Source organism: Rhizopus delemar, genomic scaffold (genome assembly GCF_000149305.1).
Source record: "Rhizopus delemar RA 99-880 supercont3.5 genomic scaffold, whole genome shotgun sequence".
Classification (NCBI taxonomy): Eukaryota; Fungi; Mucoromycota; class Mucoromycetes; order Mucorales; family Rhizopodaceae; genus Rhizopus; species Rhizopus delemar.
The window spans coordinates 488,619-507,788 of NW_027137831.1; the positions used below are offsets into that span (position 1 = coordinate 488,619).

At 35.2% G+C, this 19,170-nt stretch overlaps 6 protein-coding genes across 6 annotated transcripts; 2 read left to right on the top strand and 4 right to left on the bottom strand.

Moving 5' to 3' along the window:
- Positions 1-388: 388 nt before the first annotated feature.
- RO3G_06925 (uncharacterized protein) lies at positions 389-532 on the top strand (the record flags this gene model as incomplete). Its single annotated transcript, XM_067661515.1, has 1 exon — positions 389-532. One exon carries the CDS (start codon positions 389-391, stop codon positions 530-532), a length of 144 nt encoding a protein of 47 aa, XP_067517616.1.
- A 303-nt stretch (positions 533-835) lies between these two features.
- Positions 836-4,707, bottom strand: RO3G_06926 (uncharacterized protein; the record flags this gene model as incomplete). The annotated part of the gene is made up of 5 exons (XM_067661516.1): positions 836-3,490; positions 3,545-3,850; positions 3,913-4,276; positions 4,326-4,445; positions 4,502-4,707. The coding sequence occupies 5 exons, from the start codon at positions 4,705-4,707 to the stop codon at positions 836-838; spliced, it is 3,651 nt and encodes a 1,216-aa protein (XP_067517617.1).
- A 1,779-nt stretch (positions 4,708-6,486) lies between these two features.
- On the bottom strand, positions 6,487-7,054 carry RO3G_06927 (40S ribosomal protein eS26; the record flags this gene model as incomplete). Its single annotated transcript, XM_067661517.1, has 4 exons — positions 6,487-6,495; positions 6,554-6,772; positions 6,839-6,931; positions 7,052-7,054. The coding sequence occupies 4 exons, from the start codon at positions 7,052-7,054 to the stop codon at positions 6,487-6,489; spliced, it is 324 nt and encodes a 107-aa protein (XP_067517618.1).
- Positions 7,055-8,543: 1,489 nt separating this feature from the next.
- Positions 8,544-8,790, bottom strand: RO3G_06928 (uncharacterized protein; the record flags this gene model as incomplete). The annotated part of the gene is made up of 2 exons (XM_067661518.1): positions 8,544-8,724; positions 8,777-8,790. 2 exons carry the CDS (start codon positions 8,788-8,790, stop codon positions 8,544-8,546), a joined length of 195 nt encoding a protein of 64 aa, XP_067517619.1.
- Positions 8,791-13,055: 4,265 nt separating this feature from the next.
- Positions 13,056-13,283, bottom strand: RO3G_06929 (uncharacterized protein; the record flags this gene model as incomplete). Its single annotated transcript, XM_067661519.1, has 2 exons — positions 13,056-13,170; positions 13,234-13,283. 2 exons carry the CDS (start codon positions 13,281-13,283, stop codon positions 13,056-13,058), a joined length of 165 nt encoding a protein of 54 aa, XP_067517620.1.
- Positions 13,284-17,177: 3,894 nt separating this feature from the next.
- On the top strand, positions 17,178-18,971 carry RO3G_06930 (uncharacterized protein; the record flags this gene model as incomplete). The annotated part of the gene is made up of 1 exon (XM_067661520.1): positions 17,178-18,971. The coding sequence occupies one exon, from the start codon at positions 17,178-17,180 to the stop codon at positions 18,969-18,971; it is 1,794 nt and encodes a 597-aa protein (XP_067517621.1).
- Between the last annotated feature and the right edge of the window lie 199 nt (positions 18,972-19,170).

A 19,170-nucleotide genomic window follows, 5' to 3' on the forward strand; every position in this document is an offset into this window, starting at 1 on the left:
TGAGCAGTTTATATTTATCAAAGAAATACTTTTCTATTCTAACAATGACCTTTTCTTATTTGTTCTTTCGGATGCTGCCATATTTGTATCTACTTTTTTCCAAACAACTCAAGCTACAGTTTCTGCTTCTGATAAGGAAGCTACTTCCAAGCTCCACAACGAATATAAAGCTAAACATCATGCTCCTGCATTAAATTAGGATGATAATTTAGCTGTCAATGCTTAAATCTAGTCTGATGGATGCCCTCAAAACCAACAGACAAAGGGTCAAAATTTCGGACACAGTTTCGAATCTTGGGAAAGGACAACCAACAGCTGGTATACTGGAAACAAATGCTATAACTATAGTTTGCCTCATTATAACACAAGATACAAGGAGCTTACTGCTATGGTTTGGAAATCTTCTGTTGAGATAGGTTATGGTGCTGCTGTTCGTGAATATAATAATTATTACCCAGTCTATTGCACTTATGATTACTTTCCAGAAGGAACCGGTGATGATGAAGCATCTGCAGAAAATGTTCTTAAGTAAAGTTTTACTGATTATTGTATTTTATTTTAAAAGATTTTTTTTTAACTTTTTCTCTTTTTTTATTATGGTTTTGTGAAATAGTAAATGGTTGTTATTTAGCTTTCATTGCGAGTATTTTATTTTCCCAATAATCACCTTAAATCAACGAGCTTTCCATATGATCCAATGTCTCTGCAAAATATTTGATATAAACACATTTTTTATAATTCATTTACAAAGATGTTTTTTAATGGAGCCTGATAAATTACAATTATTTATGATAGTAATTTATAAATGTTTATTACGTTTATTTATTTTAAAAACTTAGTTATATCTTTGCCCTAAATTCTGGGGAGGACCTCGTGGGGGAGGCTGCAGAGGAGCGCGAGGTGGTCCTCTAGGTGGGCCTTGCGGAGGGCCTTGTGGAGGACCCTGGGGAGGACCTTGTGGAGGGCCTTGAGGAGGGGCTTGGGAAAATGCCTGAGGAGGACCCTGAGAGTACGTCTGGGGAGGGCCTTGAGAAAATGCCTGAGGAGGACCTTGGGGAGGGCCCTGAGCAAAGTTCCTAGCAGCCATAGGGGGTGGAGGAATGGCATTTTGTGGTGGAGGAGGAAGCTGGGAAGTCATTTGCTGCTGTTGTTGTTGAGGTGGTGCAGCGAAGGAAGTTGCCGAAGGTTGAGAGGGAAAAGGTGAAGTAACTCTCTTGGCAGGGACGCTTGCCATGTTGGGGCTTTTCACTTTTTTGGAGGCAGCTAGTGCCATAGGTGGGTCATTCCAAGCACCCTGAGGCTTCTTAGGTGGGGCACTGGCTTGCTGGGAATGGAAGCGAGGGGAAGGTGCAACACCAGTGATAGGAGGTGGAGCAGGAATTGTAGGACGTGTGGTGCTTTGTGCAGCGGTATTGCCATACTGGTTAGCGCTATAGGGGCTAGTTGTTGTCGCAGAATAATTATTATAGTCAGTAGGCTGATATGGCTGATAGGGTTGATATGAGGAAGTTTGTGTTTGAGAACCTTGGGTGTATGCGTTACCAGCTGGTTGATATTGATGAGTAGCAGCAGTCTCTGAAGGGACATAGGTGTTAGCAGCAGGCTGGTACTGTTGACTGTACGATGTCGGTTGGGCTTGATTAAACGTACTAGTAGGTTGAGCAGGCAGGCTCTTTGAAGCAAAAGTGGTAGGCTGGTAAGACTGGTAAGATGAATATTGTTGAGCCTGTGTAGCTTGTACTTGAGGGAAAGCGCTTGTAACTGGCTGTGCTGTTTGAGCTTGAGGAATAGCGGCGGCGGTAGCAGCAGCAGATTCGCCAACAATTGGCTTGTTTTCAAAGGGAGCAACAGGTTGGGCATGTAAACCAGCAATAGACGTAGGGCAAGCATGGTACACACGGTCACGGATAATGCTAAGTTTATCAAAAGTGGCCTTACGGTAGACAACAGGTGTCAAACTCAAGTAAGTCAAAGCTGTAGTCAACTTGCCTTGATTGGCCAAAAGTTCTGCATATTCACAGTACTTATCGTAAAGAGGAGAAAGAGGATACTCGTAGGACATCTTTGTTTCAGATGTTTCCAAAAGAGCAGTGTCCTCATAAGAAATTACTTTACGGAAGATTGTTACCTTTTCAATCAATTGTTGAAGGCTAAATGAATATGCATAATCGCTCTTATCTTTTTCGGCCATTTCCTCTTGTTCTGTGATCCAGATACGAGCTACTTTTTCCAAGTTGCCAGCGGCAAGATAGCAGAGTGTAGCACGACGTCTGAGTTCCTTTGCATTCTCAGAGCTGCTATCATTCAATGCTTCTTCAAGACGAGCACCTAATGCTTCACAGTGATGTCTAAAGTCTTCTGCCTTTGCAAATGTACACAAAATGGCAACAGCGGATGTCCACTCTTCCAAAGACACAGCGGCAACAATAGAATTCAAGTCCTCATCAATAATGCTTTCTAATAAACGAAGGTATGAAGTGTTCTTTGATTGATGCTTGAAATAAGCTTGTTGAGTACGGAGTAAAAGATCTCCGCCACCACATATAGCAAACATTAAAGCATCAGAAAACTTCTCTGTCGACAAGCAAAGGTTGACTGCAGATTCAAAATCACCCAGTACAACAGCACGCGTAATTAAGCGATCAATATCGGAGCTTCCTTCAGAATAAAGTTGAAGTGGTTCAAGTTGAATAGTGGATTGGATAGCTTCGGCAAGTTCTGCTTCTGGTGCAGTAGCTTCTTTCTTTTCGACTTGTGCTGCAAAGAAATCTTCATTGGCATTTTCTGATTGGAACAATCCAGAAACTGAATCAGATTGTGCTTCTTCTGATTTTTCATCTGGTCTCTCTGTTTCTTCAGTGGATGATGGCTCCTGCTCAGTTACTTGTTCAGGCTGCTCAGAACTTTCGTCTTTTTCTTCTTTGGGTTCCAATCCTTTCTTTTCTGCTGTTATCTTAGCTACTGCTTCAATAATTTCTGATTTTTGGAATCCAAGGTAATTCATCAATTGCTCTCTAGCATCAGGGGCCAACAAAGATTTGATGATTTCCCAACTCTCTTTCTCATCTTTGTCTTGTTCAGAAAGTTGACGACGAGATTCGACTAATTGATCAATATCTTGTTGCTGCAAAGCAATCTCAAGCTCTTCCGAACGGCTGACAACTACTTTATCAGTTACGATAGATGTAACTGTAACGGCACGAGGGATTGACTGGGAAATTGGGGCTTGACCTGGAGGTAAGCTAGCAGCGACTTGAGCAGCTGCTTGCCCAGCTTTATTGTTGAATGATACAAGCTTTCCACCAAAGCTGAATGTGGCGCCAACAGGACGACGAAGCCATTTGGGAGGATGTTTTAATGTAAAGCCAGCAGTAGTAGAAGTTGGGGCAGATGCCTTCAAGGCGGCTGTAAAGGGATCATCGTTTGATGTATCAACAGCATTTGATGTTTCATTTTGTGATTCTGAGTTTTGAAGAGAATATACACTAATCTATTTTGAGTGGTTAAAGACAACCCACACACAAACACCCTTTACTGTCTATACCTTTCCATCAAAAGAAGCTGAAGCTAAGAGATCAGGATTGCGGGGACACCATTCAGCTTGGAAAGTCCAGTTATTGTTTTGGGCCACTTCACCAAGTAATTCACCAGAATTAGGGTTCCAAATAAGAGTCTTGCAATCTTTACCACAAGATATTAACAAATCTGAATCCTGTCTGCACCAAGAAACATCCAAAACACCCTTTGAATGTCCTGCAAGAATTTTCTCAGGTGAATGGGCGTGTCGAAGATCCCAGAGGGTAACAACTGGATTTGAATCATCCTCGGACGCTGTAACCAATTGTGTAGCCTATTGTATACATTGTTTTTTTTAGATAAAATATGCTTATATACAAATCCTTTTATTATTACCACATCAGGATGCCAAGCTACTGAAGAAATAGTCTTACGACCAGAGATAACACCAGTATTAGGAGCAGAAAGAGTCATAACTTCTTTACGGTTACGAAGATCCCAAACGACGGTATGACCATTAGAAGAAGATGTTGCCAAAATGTGTTGCACTTGGCCGTTCCATCCAACGCTTGTGATATCATCTAACTTCGAAGATTTTGGACCAGGATTATAAGGTGTATCGGGCTTAGTAAGATCCCAAATGTAAACTTCGTTGTTACTTCCTGCTGAAGCCAATAAATTGCTTTGAAATTTGTTAAAATCGAGTCCACGAATTTGACCAGCGTGAGTTGAGTTGTCAAAAAGTTTAGCTTCTTCCTCACTATCAAAAAGTATAAATAAAAAGTAAAGGAAACTACTAATTTCTTCACCTCTTTCCGTCGAGAATTTTTCTAGGATCCCAAAGCGTTAAATGACCATTTTCTAAACCACCAACAATGACGCCTTGAGGATTACTGGCTGAAGCATTACCCCAAACTAATTTATTGAATCTATACGAATTGAACTAAGAAACGAAATTCTTTTTGTTCATCTAAAATAAACCTACCTTGCAGAGCTCGCGATTTTACCAACTGAAGTGACTCCTTGCGATGAGTTTTTAAAGTCGAGTTTAAACAATTCCAACTCGGATGTGTTTGAAAACGAGTCATCTAAAGCACCAGCAGCAGTACCTGCTGCAAGAAGAGGGGCTTGTTGTCCCGGACTCCAGGAAAAAGTGGCAGTATTGTTAATTTCGCTCAATCTTTTTGCCATTATTCAAGAGAAAAAGAATCTAAAAGAAAAAATTAAACCGTGTTTCTTGGTGATTACAGTAGAATGTTTTTCCTTTACCAGATGAAGCAATAACGGTAAAAGAAACAGTTATTTTAAGTCGATACGTGTTTCCTTAAATGAGGCCAAGTCGGAGTATAAAGTATGGCTGAGTATCCTCGCAAATCACATCTCGCAACATACAAGAAATGATTTAACCTGCGCTAGCAAATATGCTTTCTTTGATGAATCAGTCAACAGAGGAGCTAACTTTATGAACAATACCTGACACTTGTTAAATACATGATTATATGTTTGGAATTCTCTTAAATAACATTACAACTTTCATAAGCTACTTGGGAATATTAAACATAAACTTGTCCTAAAACGAGAGCAAGAGAAGGATCTTTTCTAGTTGGGTGAAAAAATAACTAGAAGACAAGAAAAACCATCATTCAATTATTCTCCAAACACTCATTCATCATCTGCATCTTCTTACTTTTTCTTTTTGACTCCATATGTTCAACAAATACACCAGCTAGGCATGATCAAATCTCACTTAAATATCTCGTCCAAAACATGTAAATCTCTACGCTTTTAAGTGAAACATTCAATTAAGCGTATTCAGATGATTTGTAGATTAAGTATGCTAGAATATAACTGGTTAAGCCTGCTTTTGATACAGAAAGCTTCATCGGTTCTTTATTAGTATTTAAATAAATATTTATCTCCATCTTGATAATAATTATTCAATATAAAAGACAAGTAGCAATGGCATTTGCTACATCAACAGTATGAATAAAATCTAATAGAGCTTAAGTTCTCTCATCGCATCATCCAATACCAACAATAAAAAACTGTGCGATAAGTATTTGATCTCTGAAATGAAATGGACTTATGATGCATATTCTTATGGGATTCTTTGTTGCAATAACTTATAAGCTATATTTTGTGACGATAAAAGCAAGATAAAGATTTATAAAAGGGATTTCAATGAATCACAATGTCCTGTTTATTATAATGTTATGTTTTTCTTTTGTTTTTTTTTCTCTTGAATATACTAATTGATCAATGTCATTATCATCTAAATTTGAACCTGCTGTAATCAAAATATGTGTTTTACAGTAAGGCTTCAACATTGCATTGTTTATTTACCATTGCTTATCTTTACCATTAGGTAATAAACTAGATGGATAGGGTACTTTTTATCATGAAAGCTTTTAGAAAATACTATACTCTTGATACTGCTTATGTTTTTTATTTTTTGAACACCAAACATTGAGTTTATCTAGAAAGATATATCTCAAAGCTTCAAAAATAAAGCATATATAGAAAAAGACAAAGAAACAGTATAACTGAGTTACTGTTTATCAGTAACAGCGGATGTCATTTAAGAAAAGTTCTAGTTTATTGTCAGATGTAGCTGACGAAGGTTTAGTAGTAGTGTTTTAGTATAATGGCAACATTAAGGGCTTCTTGCACACTGTTGCTTTCGTATAAAGTGTCTATTAACAGTGTAAATGAAACTGAATGTAAACATAAATGTTTATAGTTCATATTCTATAAATTTTGTTCAAACACAATACAAATGCCCGATCCTATTCACTTCTTTATTTTTCCTCATAACTTCATTGAACTGCCCAAATCTACTTTATGATCAAATCTAGCCAATATGGGCTACTATTTACCTCAATCACCAATGGTATTTTTATATAAAATTCATCTCTTAATAAAATCCAACTTATGTATTTTATTTATAAAAAATTACGCTACTCTTTAGATTTAAGCCTTCTACAAGAATGAACAATTCATTTTAGCTTATGTTCTCGCTGTCCCCTTTTATATTTACCTTTTGGAATCTGAATCTAGGAGGAGGAAGACGGTTGCGACGGTCAACAGCAGAACGAACACGGACAACACGAGCGTGAATAGCACAAGAGATACAGTAGTGAAGCTTAACGTATAACTTAGGAATAGCGTATTCTTCGTAGATAGAGGCTTCTTGAAGATCGCGGACAGCAGCAGTTTCTACCATGTTACGGATAGTGAAACGCTTGATGGCCTTATCCTATTTACATTATTGAAAAAAATAGTTGAGCATCTCGAATCTTGCACCAATTATCCTATTTTCTACCTTGGGAACGCAACGGTAACAGTTGATACAGCGAACGAACTTGGTGTGTCCACGTCCGTGCTTGTTACGTCCATTGTTTCTTCTCTTACAAGTCTACAATTATTTTGTAATGTCAAAGAAAAAAGAAAAATTAATAAACTGTTAAAACGATCAAGATGATTCTGTAATGATCTCAATTCATCATGTTTAGATGTATTGGTCTTCATGCTTTACCATGATGGATGGATAGTGTTTTCTGAAAGGAGGATTTTATGATTTACCCATTCTTTGCTTTCTTTTGTGTTAATTCATTCCCTTGCTAACTAAACTTTTTGTCCGGTCTGGGATTGAAATTCATGATTTAAGAAAATTCAAGGGTCATTACCATGCAGAAAAAAGTTTGTCCATTTACAAGCTTGATAATATGTGTTAAAAACCACTTGTAGTTTGTTAATATACTGTATTCTTCCATAAATATATCATTTATATCAGACATTGATGAAAACTTGATTGACTTGCTTCAAGCATACAGAAAATCTTAGGGTAAACAGTAGTTTTGAAAAGATCGCAGCTTTAGCCAATAGTCTTAGTACTACATATAAATAACAAAGAAAAGCATTATAAAGATAGTAATAATCATGAGCAACACCATTGTATATGTACTCATTGTTACATGAGCTATTACTGATTGCGTGAGCATACATCGTAGTTTTTTTTTTTCGTTTATATCCTAATACCAACAGCATACTTACGCAAAAGATAAGTATAGTACAACTCATTAAAAAGTCCTGCCATCTCTTTTTCAGTAAGAAATGATGGTTAAATTGCTCAAAGCAAATGTATAATCCATGTCATTATTCATGAAAGGATATATTATTTTCTTAAAATGTATTGCATTTTTTTTAATACTTAACATATACATCGTTTAAATCAATAGCCATTTCTTATTAGCTTGTAGTTTTGGTCTTTACAACCTCCTCACTAACTCTTCTTGTACCACCTAAGCTTGAGCGTATCACACGCCATTTGATCGTTTTTTTTTTTTAATGAATGAAAAAGAATAAAATAACACAAAATTTTTAGCTTGTTGTTTAATTCTGCTAATATCTACAACATTTATTTCAAAGTGACAAATGACACCGTTAAACTTCATACTTATAAATTTATAAAGCCTTATTACCATTTTACAATAGAAGAACTGTATGTAAAGTAATATACATTATACTTAATAAAAGCATGTCAATAAACGACAACAAATCTTCAAAGCACTCTAACAAAATACCAAAGGATGACAACATGACTACAAGGCGTGTTTTGAAAGGCAGTCACGAGACGCGACTAGAACGCGATTACAAAAAGCGACTACAAAACGTTATTACAAAAACAAAAGTGAACAACATTTTACTCATAATTCGCGCACTTTTTTAAGAAAAAGCAAGAAAGGAATCATATTATCTATAAAAATATACTTGCAGTGTTTTTTCTGCTGCTGTGTATATGATTATACATCTTGACCTGACAACATTAATTAATATAACAAAAAAAACGCGTTTTTTATATAATAACGAAACCAAAATTATTATGAAACAAATAAATAAATATTTTTTATAACAAAAATGTAAACATTTTTCGGAAAAGAAGAAAAAGAGGGAAGGCGGAGTTAAATGAGAGATGTGGAGGAAGACAATGGGCAAAAAAGGAGAGACAGGAAGGAAAGGAAGGGGCCTTAGAGGTAACAGCCGTGAAGCTGATACCTCTTGGAAGGAGGTGGGCTGCTTGTTGCCCAGTTGTCTCCGCTCCACATCTTGGAGGGACGAGGAACCAAGGCAACACGACGTTTTCTCTCCTGCTCCTTCACCAAGGCCTTGACTGCCTTGATTCCAATTTCCTTGGCAGTATTCTTCGTCCTAACAAACGCTTTATAGTTAGTTACATACAATCAAAATAAATAATACTTACTTCTTGATCATCATTTTTCTGAACAGGAGCGTCCTGTCGGAACGACTCCTGCTCATTTCCACCCCTCCTTCAGCGCGTTTAGCGCGAAGGACTTCAAGCTTCGCTTGGCATATGCCATGTACTCTTGTTACTTCGCGGATTATTTCTTTAGGATTCATTTTGTATATACAAAAAAAAAAGAAAAAAAGAAAAGGGGAGGGAATGGGCTATTTAAATGTTTTAGTCTTTTTTTTTTCTTGTTTCTTTTTCACATGAACGTTCCTTTTTCTATTTTTCTCAGCTATCACTATTTTGAAGAGATAAAAGAAATAGAGTTTGTTAATTACTTTTGGATAAAAGAAGGAACTCGGGTGGGACAAAAAGTGCTTCAGACAATTTTTTTTTACTCTTTAATTATAATTTTAGAGAAAAGATAGGATGAGGAAGCATACCAACATGAGAATAAATAAAGCACTAATACCCACTTTCTTACTTTTAATACTTGATTACTTCCTTCCGTCATACTTGCAACGCTTTTATTTCTTTCACTTTCAAAAGGTTTTATTGTCAATCACCTGTGCATCAAAGATTTCTTTCCCAGTCTGTATCACATGCAAAAAAATATTTGAACGATGATCTCATAGTTATTATGATCCAGAGCGTCTTTCCTTTCTTCAAGCATAGCTTTTAGCTTGTTCTGCGAGCTATACCATAAGTTGTGCTCATTCACAGCCAAAGCATTAGTCAGAAATAAGTTGTTTATTTAAGAAAGGGACGGTCTGAGTCTTAAACATGGTTTATTGTGTTCTAACAAAATCATGCAAAACAAAGGCGCCTGTTTTGTACAACATGATTTGGGTCCCTTTCTTTTTTACGTACATGAAACCAAGGGACCCTTTTTTTCTTTACAATAGCGATGGCTGAAATAAAAAACTTTAGGTAAACAAAAACACAAAAATAAAAAATTTTCAGGTAAACAAAAGCACAAAAATAATTTTTTTACGGTAACTGCATGTTTTTAAAGAGGAAAAAAAAAAGGACCAATCTGGTGCAAACTGGCAAAAAGCAATTAGTACGGGAACACTGTAAAGTAAGCAAAAGCATACAATGGATTTGCTCTCAGGATTCTTTTTATTTCAATGGAACGTTACGACAATATTATCAATAATTTTTATAGAATGGAATACAAGACAAGAAGAAAAATGCGTGTGCTGAAAGAGGGAGAGAAAAAAAGGAATCTCCTTGGTGGCAAAATGCTGCTGAAGCAAGTGTTGTAAAAGAAGTAAAGTAGTTTAGTTAATTACTTTATTTACTTTATTTTTCTAAAAAATGTTTTTTAGCACTATGAAAAAGATCGGCGAGTTGCGCGGCAAGGTATACACAACAAAGTCCCGCACGCGTAAGATGAAGACCTTTGACAGACTGCCTTTCAAGCCTTGTGCCCCTACCAACTAAAGTGTGTCACAGGTGCTTTGATCTCTCATTCATTTAAAAACCATTAGGAACCTTTGATCTTCCATCATCCTTATTCATTCCCACTGCTCTTTTCCTTTTCTTTATCATTCTGTAAAACTGCTTTTGTAATTTTATAATAAAAGTAATAATTTACTTCATTATCTTAAATTGTGACATGTAAAGACAAAGGCACCTATACAGAAAAAAGAAATTACTGTTTCTAGTGTCTTTGACTTTTGATATGCCATGTACTTTTAGTATCATTCATTCTTCTTTCCTAAACGCCCTTAACCTCAATCAATAGATGCCGCTCGTCCTAACATCACTATGCTTACAAAAGGAACATGACCTATGCTATTTGTCTCCTTAATGACAAAGCATAATATGAAACATTCATCCCTATTGTCATGCTAAGCTTTTTTATTATTATTAGTATTATTATTATTATTATTATTAGTATTATTATTATTGATTACAGTGTATGAAGATGTAAGCTGTCTACTATTGCCGCTTTAGTTAATTGAGATCATCATTTTATATAGTAGCTTATATCGGTTACATAGAAAAGATTAAAGAGTCGTATAGTATAGTATCGCTAATGCTTCTCGATCAATGGTATCTATATTGTTTGTAGCCATGATATCTATGTCGTTCAGTACGTGAGTAAATGTAAAAGAAAACGGTGTATTGGGCTTATTATAGTTGAACAATGAACCCTTTGTCTTACATAAGCTCCCTTGGTCTTTTTTACGTAATCAAATAGCCTTCTGTCATTATTAAACATTATGTTTATTTTATGCTTTGACCTTCCTTGATAATAAATTTGTGTTTCATTAGCTGCATAGTTATTGCTACCTATCGCTTCAACTTCGTCCCATATTCTAATCTCTCCTTCACTTAATCATTATTGTGGTCATCCTATTACACTTAAGTTTATTTTTATTTTGTTTATTGTAAATTGATCCACAACTTTTGGGAGTCGTAGGATCACCCTTTTTATAAACTAACGTTGCTAGAGTGACCTATTGGTTGACAGGTGTACATGAACAGATTCAATAAAATTGAAATAGGAAAAGCAGGAAAGATGCAAATTAACCTTGAATAGGAGTCAGTAACCTTTACCGGATATAATCAGTACCAAATGCTTTTTGGGTAGAAGGCGCTTCAGAGATTTTTGAATATCTTCTAACTTAACTGGGCGCGTATCATTTTAAAATGGAGTAGAGGCATTGGGTCCTGACTATTACTTTGTAGTACATATCCTGAGTAGGTATAATGATATTGAATACCCATTACATTAGCAACACATTGATGGCCTTCTAAAATAGAAAAAGAGGGATATAACATTCTTTTTTAAGTCCTTTACAAACTTTCATGATGGCTTTCGTATACTAGCCTTGTTCCATTTGTTCGCAGGATTGAGACCATGTTTCTTTCTGTCGACATAAAACTAGCCTCTTATTCGAGTTCTGGCTTCCTGGTGCAGGAGCTAATGCTTGAAACAGCTTGACTCGTATGTTTTTCTTCATTTTCAATGGTGATATCCCTTGATATTAAACACACGCTTCATTTTAGCAATCTAAAAATACTCAAGTCGAATATACTGGTAAGATATACTTTATTTACGAACTTGGTTCAATAAGGTATAGATAACTTGGTAAATTTCTGCACCAAGTTCTCAATGTAAGTAACTGCAGAATGTCTGCTGAGGAAAGAAAGTGGAGAGTGTAGAAGGGTATTTATAGTAAGAATTGTAACCATCCGTTTGTACTTGCTTAGTATTTGGGATCCTGTACTTTCCTTGACATCGTGGCAATCTCTTCAGCAGAAAGTGATCGCGATTGGGATTATTGTTAACTTAAAAAGAAGGGAGTCATGAACTTGTAATTAAAGTCAAGCAAAGGTCACCTCTGATCGATAGTTAAGGTGAGCCGAGTTATTCAGCACGAAAAAAGTATATAATAATACCACTTTCTTAGTAGGTAGCGAAGTTTAAACTCCTATGCGTTAGTCTCTTGTCCCAGATAACCAAATTGTAATACTGTATCCAATCTTGTAAGATATGATTATGATGGATTAAAAAAAAAGTGTTCTCGGTATAGGACCCCATTCTCGTGTTGAATTCGCCACTGACTACAGTCGAGATAGTATTAGGGAGCTCCAAATTTAAATGTACCAAGGATTTAGAAATTTCTGCATGTGATAAAGAAGATGGCAAATAAATACAATGAACAACTATTGATATAATAGGAAAAAGAATATACTTATTTGGTATTGGATGGTCATGTAGAAGTACTGGTTTGTTATAAGAATTTGCTATTATGTTTTTTTAGCGACGCCAATGTAGCTAACATACTATTAATGTGATGAAGCTCTTCAGATAAGTCAAAAATTCCAGATTATATTAAGAGTTTTGGATAGCTAATATGGTTCATGAAAGGAAAAGTTATAAGGAAACCTTCACCAAGCTCGAAGAATTATGTAGCACTTATTTACAGCGTAAAATTCGGTTTATGATAGAGCACGCAGTGCCAGCATACTCATAGTGCACAGGCTGTAGCACTTTCTGCGCGTCACATGTCTTTCTAAAGGCCTTTATAGAAAATTTATTCTAATATATATCAGTGCATAGCTTATAATTTGTCTCTCAGGATTGTTAGAACGACTTTAGAACAATCAAAGAAACAAAGGTGGCGTTTCATCACTAAACGTAAAAAACCCGGCAAAAAATTTTTCAGTTCCGATACCGATTCTTTCTTGCCAAACTGTCGTCAAAAGGCATCAAAATTCCTATACAAGGCACTAGCATTTAACTTGCAGCCCTTGTTTGATGTTTCTTCACACATCACTCTATGATACTCAGGCCTTCCATATTCTCTGGTAACATGAAAGGTCTCCATCCACTAATCTTTGTGTTTAGTGTTCTAGGTTCCTGCCTTCGTTCACCTGCCGCCAGCGATCTAATAAAATCTCTATAGACTATTCAACTATTCCATTCAAAGATATATTCAAAGAAGATTTACAAGAAAAATTCAATTTTTGAAACTTCCTTCAAACGCAAAAAGCATATCATTTCTTTGAGCAAAGTTTCTTTTTCCAATGGTATACAATTCAAAAACAGGCAGCATTATGGCTTACCAACAACTCTGCAAAAAGTTAAAGATACTGTTCTCAATGAGCATCTTATCTTCAAGTCGGTTTTTATGTTTTTGTTATTATCTGAACCCAACGAGCTTAATTTGTCAAGGAAGACTATTGAATAAATGAGCAATGATGATATCAATATAACAGCAATGAATAATCGTTTACTAAAGACAATCTTCAGTTTTACCACAAATTTACAAAGCACATATACAAGTAACAGCAACAGGAAGCTTTTATCAGTAGTCCTATACACATCACTCCCAGAAACGTATAGTACAGGTTTCCTTTATAAAAGGTACCTACTCAATCCAACTTGCACAGAATGTTGCCAACGCTTATAGAAGATGAACATGATCAGTCATATAAATGACCAGAAATAGAAGAGGATATGTTTTTTATCTGTACTTAAAGCAAGACTTATGGAAAGCACCTTTCAAGAAATACTTTTTCAAATCCTAAAAGTATTAATTGCAATACAATATGTCCAGATGTATCCACACTTGGACTTTCCAAATATCCATCTTACATTACCACGACATATTTACAATACATGAGTTTTTTTGTCACAGCCATCCGATTCATAGAGAGAGCCCAATGTCAGTCATTCTTTAAAAGGACACCTGTATTGGATGAGCTTGTCATCAGTCAAATTCATAAACTATCGAAACCGCCTGCCTACAATCCTTTATGCTGATGTACGTTGTGTTTTTGTAACAAATCACTCGTGCCTCTTTGAGGAGTTTCAAAAACCAAAATTTTCGTAAATTTAATTTCAGCCCAAGAAAATACGACTATAACCGTGAGAATAAAAATAGAACACAGATAACTGTATACTTTGCTTTGTGGAGTGAAACTTTGTTTTAAACGCAATCTATATTATATCTGGTTAGTTGCATATTTATTATAAATTTATCTTTTTCAACTTAATCATCTATTTCATCATTCTCTGCATCTAATCTTTCTCCTCCTTTTTTTTCCTTTTCTTTTCGAGTAGAACCAATAACACTCTTTTATCATTCACACTTTTATCCTCTTTTATCATTGAAGAAGAACCACTGAAGCTCAAAGATGTTATCAATTTAGTGTCAATGGATGAATAGGACACTTTTTCCTAATGTGGCATGTTGTACTGTAACGTCACAATCAAGGAAGATCAATATAAATGTGGCCAATGAAAGCGATAAATGATTACATTCTTGAATAAAAGTAATCAATTATTAATAAATAATGGTTGGATAATAACAAACAAAAGAAAACTCAAATGTGATAGGATGTCCGCAATAATGATTAAGCGGAGGGGAGATTAGAATGTGGGGCGAAGTTGAAGTAGCAATAATTACTCAATTTTACAAAAAAAGTATACAAATAAAACAGAATCCTTATCTTTTCACTGTCCACCTCCCCCCCCCCCCTTACTCATGCTTGTGCTTGTGTAGAGAACTTTTTTATGTGAAATGATTGCTGCTTGTGTTTCGTTTTAGATATATTGATAAGTACTTGTACGAAACACAAAGATCATCTTTTTGATCTTTTCTTTTGATAATGAATAACACAATGCTTGCTTTCTTCATTTATCCCCTTGACATAAAAACTATCTCTTCTCTCCCACTATTTTAATAAAAAATAGACTGTATTGGAAATGCACGTGTAAAAGTAACACAAAGAACAATGAGCCAGTGTTGAGCCAATCCGTTACTGATCGTGTAACCGAAAACCAAGTGATTTCTAGTCCATTTTTTAAAACTCCCTTTGTTCTAGCTCTACTTTTTTACCTTTATTAAATTTACATGAATCCCCAAAACGTCTTAGGGTATGTATCTTGTGGTGTGTGTGTCAGTAGATCACACAAAAATGGTTGATATGTTCACCATAACGATAGAATGATGAGATATGTTGATAACATTGGCTTTGAAAACCAAATGAGATAATAAAATAGTGGCTGTGTATGGAAAATGAGTAAATAGGCTACGTTTATAAAGTGATTGACTATAGCCACTGTTCATTTTTTATATTGTACACAATAAATACCCTATTTTTGATTTGCATAACTCATTTCATTAACGTCTATTCGTCCTACTAAACTTTAATTGATTAGGCTTACTCCTTAAATAGTATCAATAATATGCCTCATTGCATATTATGTAGTTAATTGTATATAAAATAAACCACAGAACAAGCACACTATACTTAACAACAGTAGCAATACATGTATTTGTTTAAGCAAAGGCAAAAGGTTCACTGTTCAACTATAATAGGCCCAATACACCGTTTTCTTTTACATCTACTCATGTACTGAACGACATAGATATCATGGCTACAAACAGTTTAGATACCATTGATCGAGAAGCATTAGTGATACTATACTATACGACTCTTTAATCTTTTCTATATAACCGATATAAGCTACTATATAAAATGATGATCTCAATTAACTAAAGCGGCAATAGTAGACAGCTTACATCTTCATACACTGTAATCAATAATAATAATACTAATAATAATAATAATAATAATACTAATAATAATAAAAAAGCTTAGCATGACAATAGGGATGAATGTTTCATATTATGCTTTGTCATTAAGGAGACAAATAGCATAGGTCATGTTCCTTTTGTAAGCATAGTGATGTTAGGACGAGCGGCATCTATTGATTGAGGTTAAGGGCGTTTAGGAAAGAAGAATGAATGATACTAAAAGTACATGGCATATCAAAAGTCAAAGACACTAGAAACAGTAATTTCTTTTTTCTGTATAGGCGCCTTTGTCATTAGCCTACAAAGTGATTCTTTGTCTTTACATGTCACACATAAAGTAATAAAGCAAATGGCATATTTGAGGAACGAAGACAGAGAATGAGGGTTGGCCGTACCTTTCTTTTTATTGATCTCATTGTTTATGTCCGAGTGCTGTTTGGTTTTTAAATAGTTGGTGGCCAGGGCGAGATCACTGATAGAATGATTACCTATGCCAGGGACGAGTAAGCAACACATCTATCATCTTTGTTTCGCCAATAGTGCCATTTATTTTGCCTACCAATTTTTTACACATGTCTTGTATTAATTCATGTAGTTGCAGAACGATATTCGTCTTATTTTTAATCTCAGACTGTTTTTCATAAACATAATTCAAGGGAGAAATTAATCTTGTTAATTTGAACAAATAAGTCTTTGAGTCAAAATCATAATATTCCCTTTCCCTATTTAATTTCCCCCCGTTCTCTCTCCACCGTCTCTCTGTTTATTTAAAATAGAATTTATTTCCTCTATTCCACAAGTCACACAAATATATTTATACGGAACATCTCCGAAGTTATTTACAAAGGAGAGAAGAGAGAAATAAAGAAAAAAGGGGGAGAAAGGGACAGGTCTTGTGAACAAAAAAAAAAAAAGCTATAAATCAAGTTTATTAGTAACTTAAAGTTCATTTTATGAAACATTTTATGCTACTTTCCACATAAAATAACTAGCACAGGTGACAAACGTAGCGAGGTTGGCGCATACATTCAGTGTAACGAATGATATTTGTTTCTATGTTTCATGTTTTATTCTTGACTTCTTTTCTCCCCCTTAGTGATATCACTAGTTGATTTGAACCAATCAGAAAAGAGAATTTTATGTTTCAAATGCCGATCCTTTCTCTACACTTTTGCCCCTTCTCCTCTTTTTGAGTCATTTGTAAAGAAAAAGCAAAAAAAGAAAAAAAAAAAAACATTGAGACAATATACCCTTTTCTAATACAACCACTTTATTATTCAATACCCACAAAAGAAAGAGTAAGTTGAAAGAGTAAAGAGAGAATAGAAACTAAATTACAATAGTAAATTATGACGAGTCAGCAAGATTTATTATATTCAAAATTATATGCCCTGGAAATACCAAAAGAAGATATAAAAGAAGAAGAAGAAGACAAGAGGTTAAATAAATATATCAATGCTATTACAGAATGGATAGAAGTTGGACACTTGACAGCGTTTGAGATTGAACAACATATCAAACAAGATGATTTGGATATTCAAACGATTGAACCTTTAGAGAATAAAATGAAAGAAATGGAAAGGACGATTGAGAATTGCATTGAATTAAAAGAAGAAGTTAAAATGATGGAATACAAATTAAAATTAACTAAAATTCAATCTGAATGGTCTGGTCTACAACACTTTATCCGATCACTCAAATCAATTGTGGAGGAAGTGAATGAGAAGAGAAAAGTGAGAGGATGGATGGAATCGATATTGATTAATGTTGATAGTCTGTCTTTGATGATATTTCAATTTCAAGAGAAAAGACATCAAAATGTTCCATTTGAAAACTTGTTGGTTGAGATTGATAATCAAGTAGGTCCATTATTTAATGATGTAGAACGTGTCTATCAACGTATGACGAATGATACGATTGAAGACGATGAATTGCTACGTAAACATATGCTTGTACAAGAAAAATGGGAATCACTTCGAATTGAAATTGATGAACTAAAAATGGAATTAAAAGAAGACCGTTGGTTAGCTGTATTTAAACAAGTAGCAGATCAAGTGGAAGGTATGATGGATGGATTAGATAAGACAGTATCACAATATGTTCATCAAATGAGAAGGAATACTCCACAATCCACTTGCTCAACCTCATCTACTGATTCCTCTTCATCCATCACTCTATCTTCAAAACTAAAATCGATCGAAAAGAATTTTGATGCTAAATTCAAATATTATACGCCTTCTATTGACAAGATGTTGACCATGTTGGGTAATGGTATTGCTGCCAGAGTATCCAAGGATACCATCACACTCAAAAGACATCAAGCCATGATTCAACGTTGGGATCAGCTCAAGTTAACGATGGATCATTTAAGAAAGCGAGAGATGCTGTATGATCGTCCGATGAGTCCCGCTCGTTCTTCTTCAAGATTGAGTGAATCAAGTTCATTTAAAAGTCCAGAACCTGATTTCTTTAGGGCTCGAAGTCCACTCTTTACGCCCATCGAAAGAAGTACGACACCGAATAATACCAGATGGCGTTCATCCCCTATCGAAAGAAGTACGACACCGAATCATCTTCGCTGGCGTTCATCACCCGTTGAAAAGCACCTGTCTGATACTTCTTCTGTTGATTCATTTATCAAACAACGGAATGAAGAATACGAAGAGAGAAAGATACAGAAAAGGACAAGCGCCAATCAACTGAGATCATCTCCAGTCATGATACGTCGAGCAGTGACACCTAGTTTAATACCAAGACCAAAGACACCTCATAATGAAATACCCAGACCACGCTCATCGATAGCAAGAAAGATAGTAGAAGAAAAGAAAGGGAACGGTTCCCATTTTTTAGTGAACGATAGAAAACATTATAAACCGGATATGAAGGATGAACTTGATATAGAAATAGCTACAATGATCAATGCAAGTCCAGTCACTATTCACTGTCAAAAGGCACCTCAAGGACAAGGCAAATATTATTTTGGAAATGAACTGACGCCTTCCTTGGGTGGTGGGAAAAAGGTGTATAGTTGTAAATTGATGACTTATCGAAATAAGAAGAATAAAGTTTTGATCAGAGTGGGTGGTGGCTGGCAAGATTTAGAAATCTTTTTATTGGAACACATGAATTTAGTGGGAAATTAATAAAACAATCCTTTCCCCCTCCCCCCAAATGATTATCTCTTCATCTCTCGCCCTCTATTTTTTTTTTTTTTTGTGATAAGAAAAAAAAAAGTTTCGGTCTTTTAAAATAGGAATGGTAGTACACATATTCGTGATGACACATGAAACTAGGCATGAACTGTTCCGGGATTCAATGGATTTTATTTTTTCCCAGAGAAAA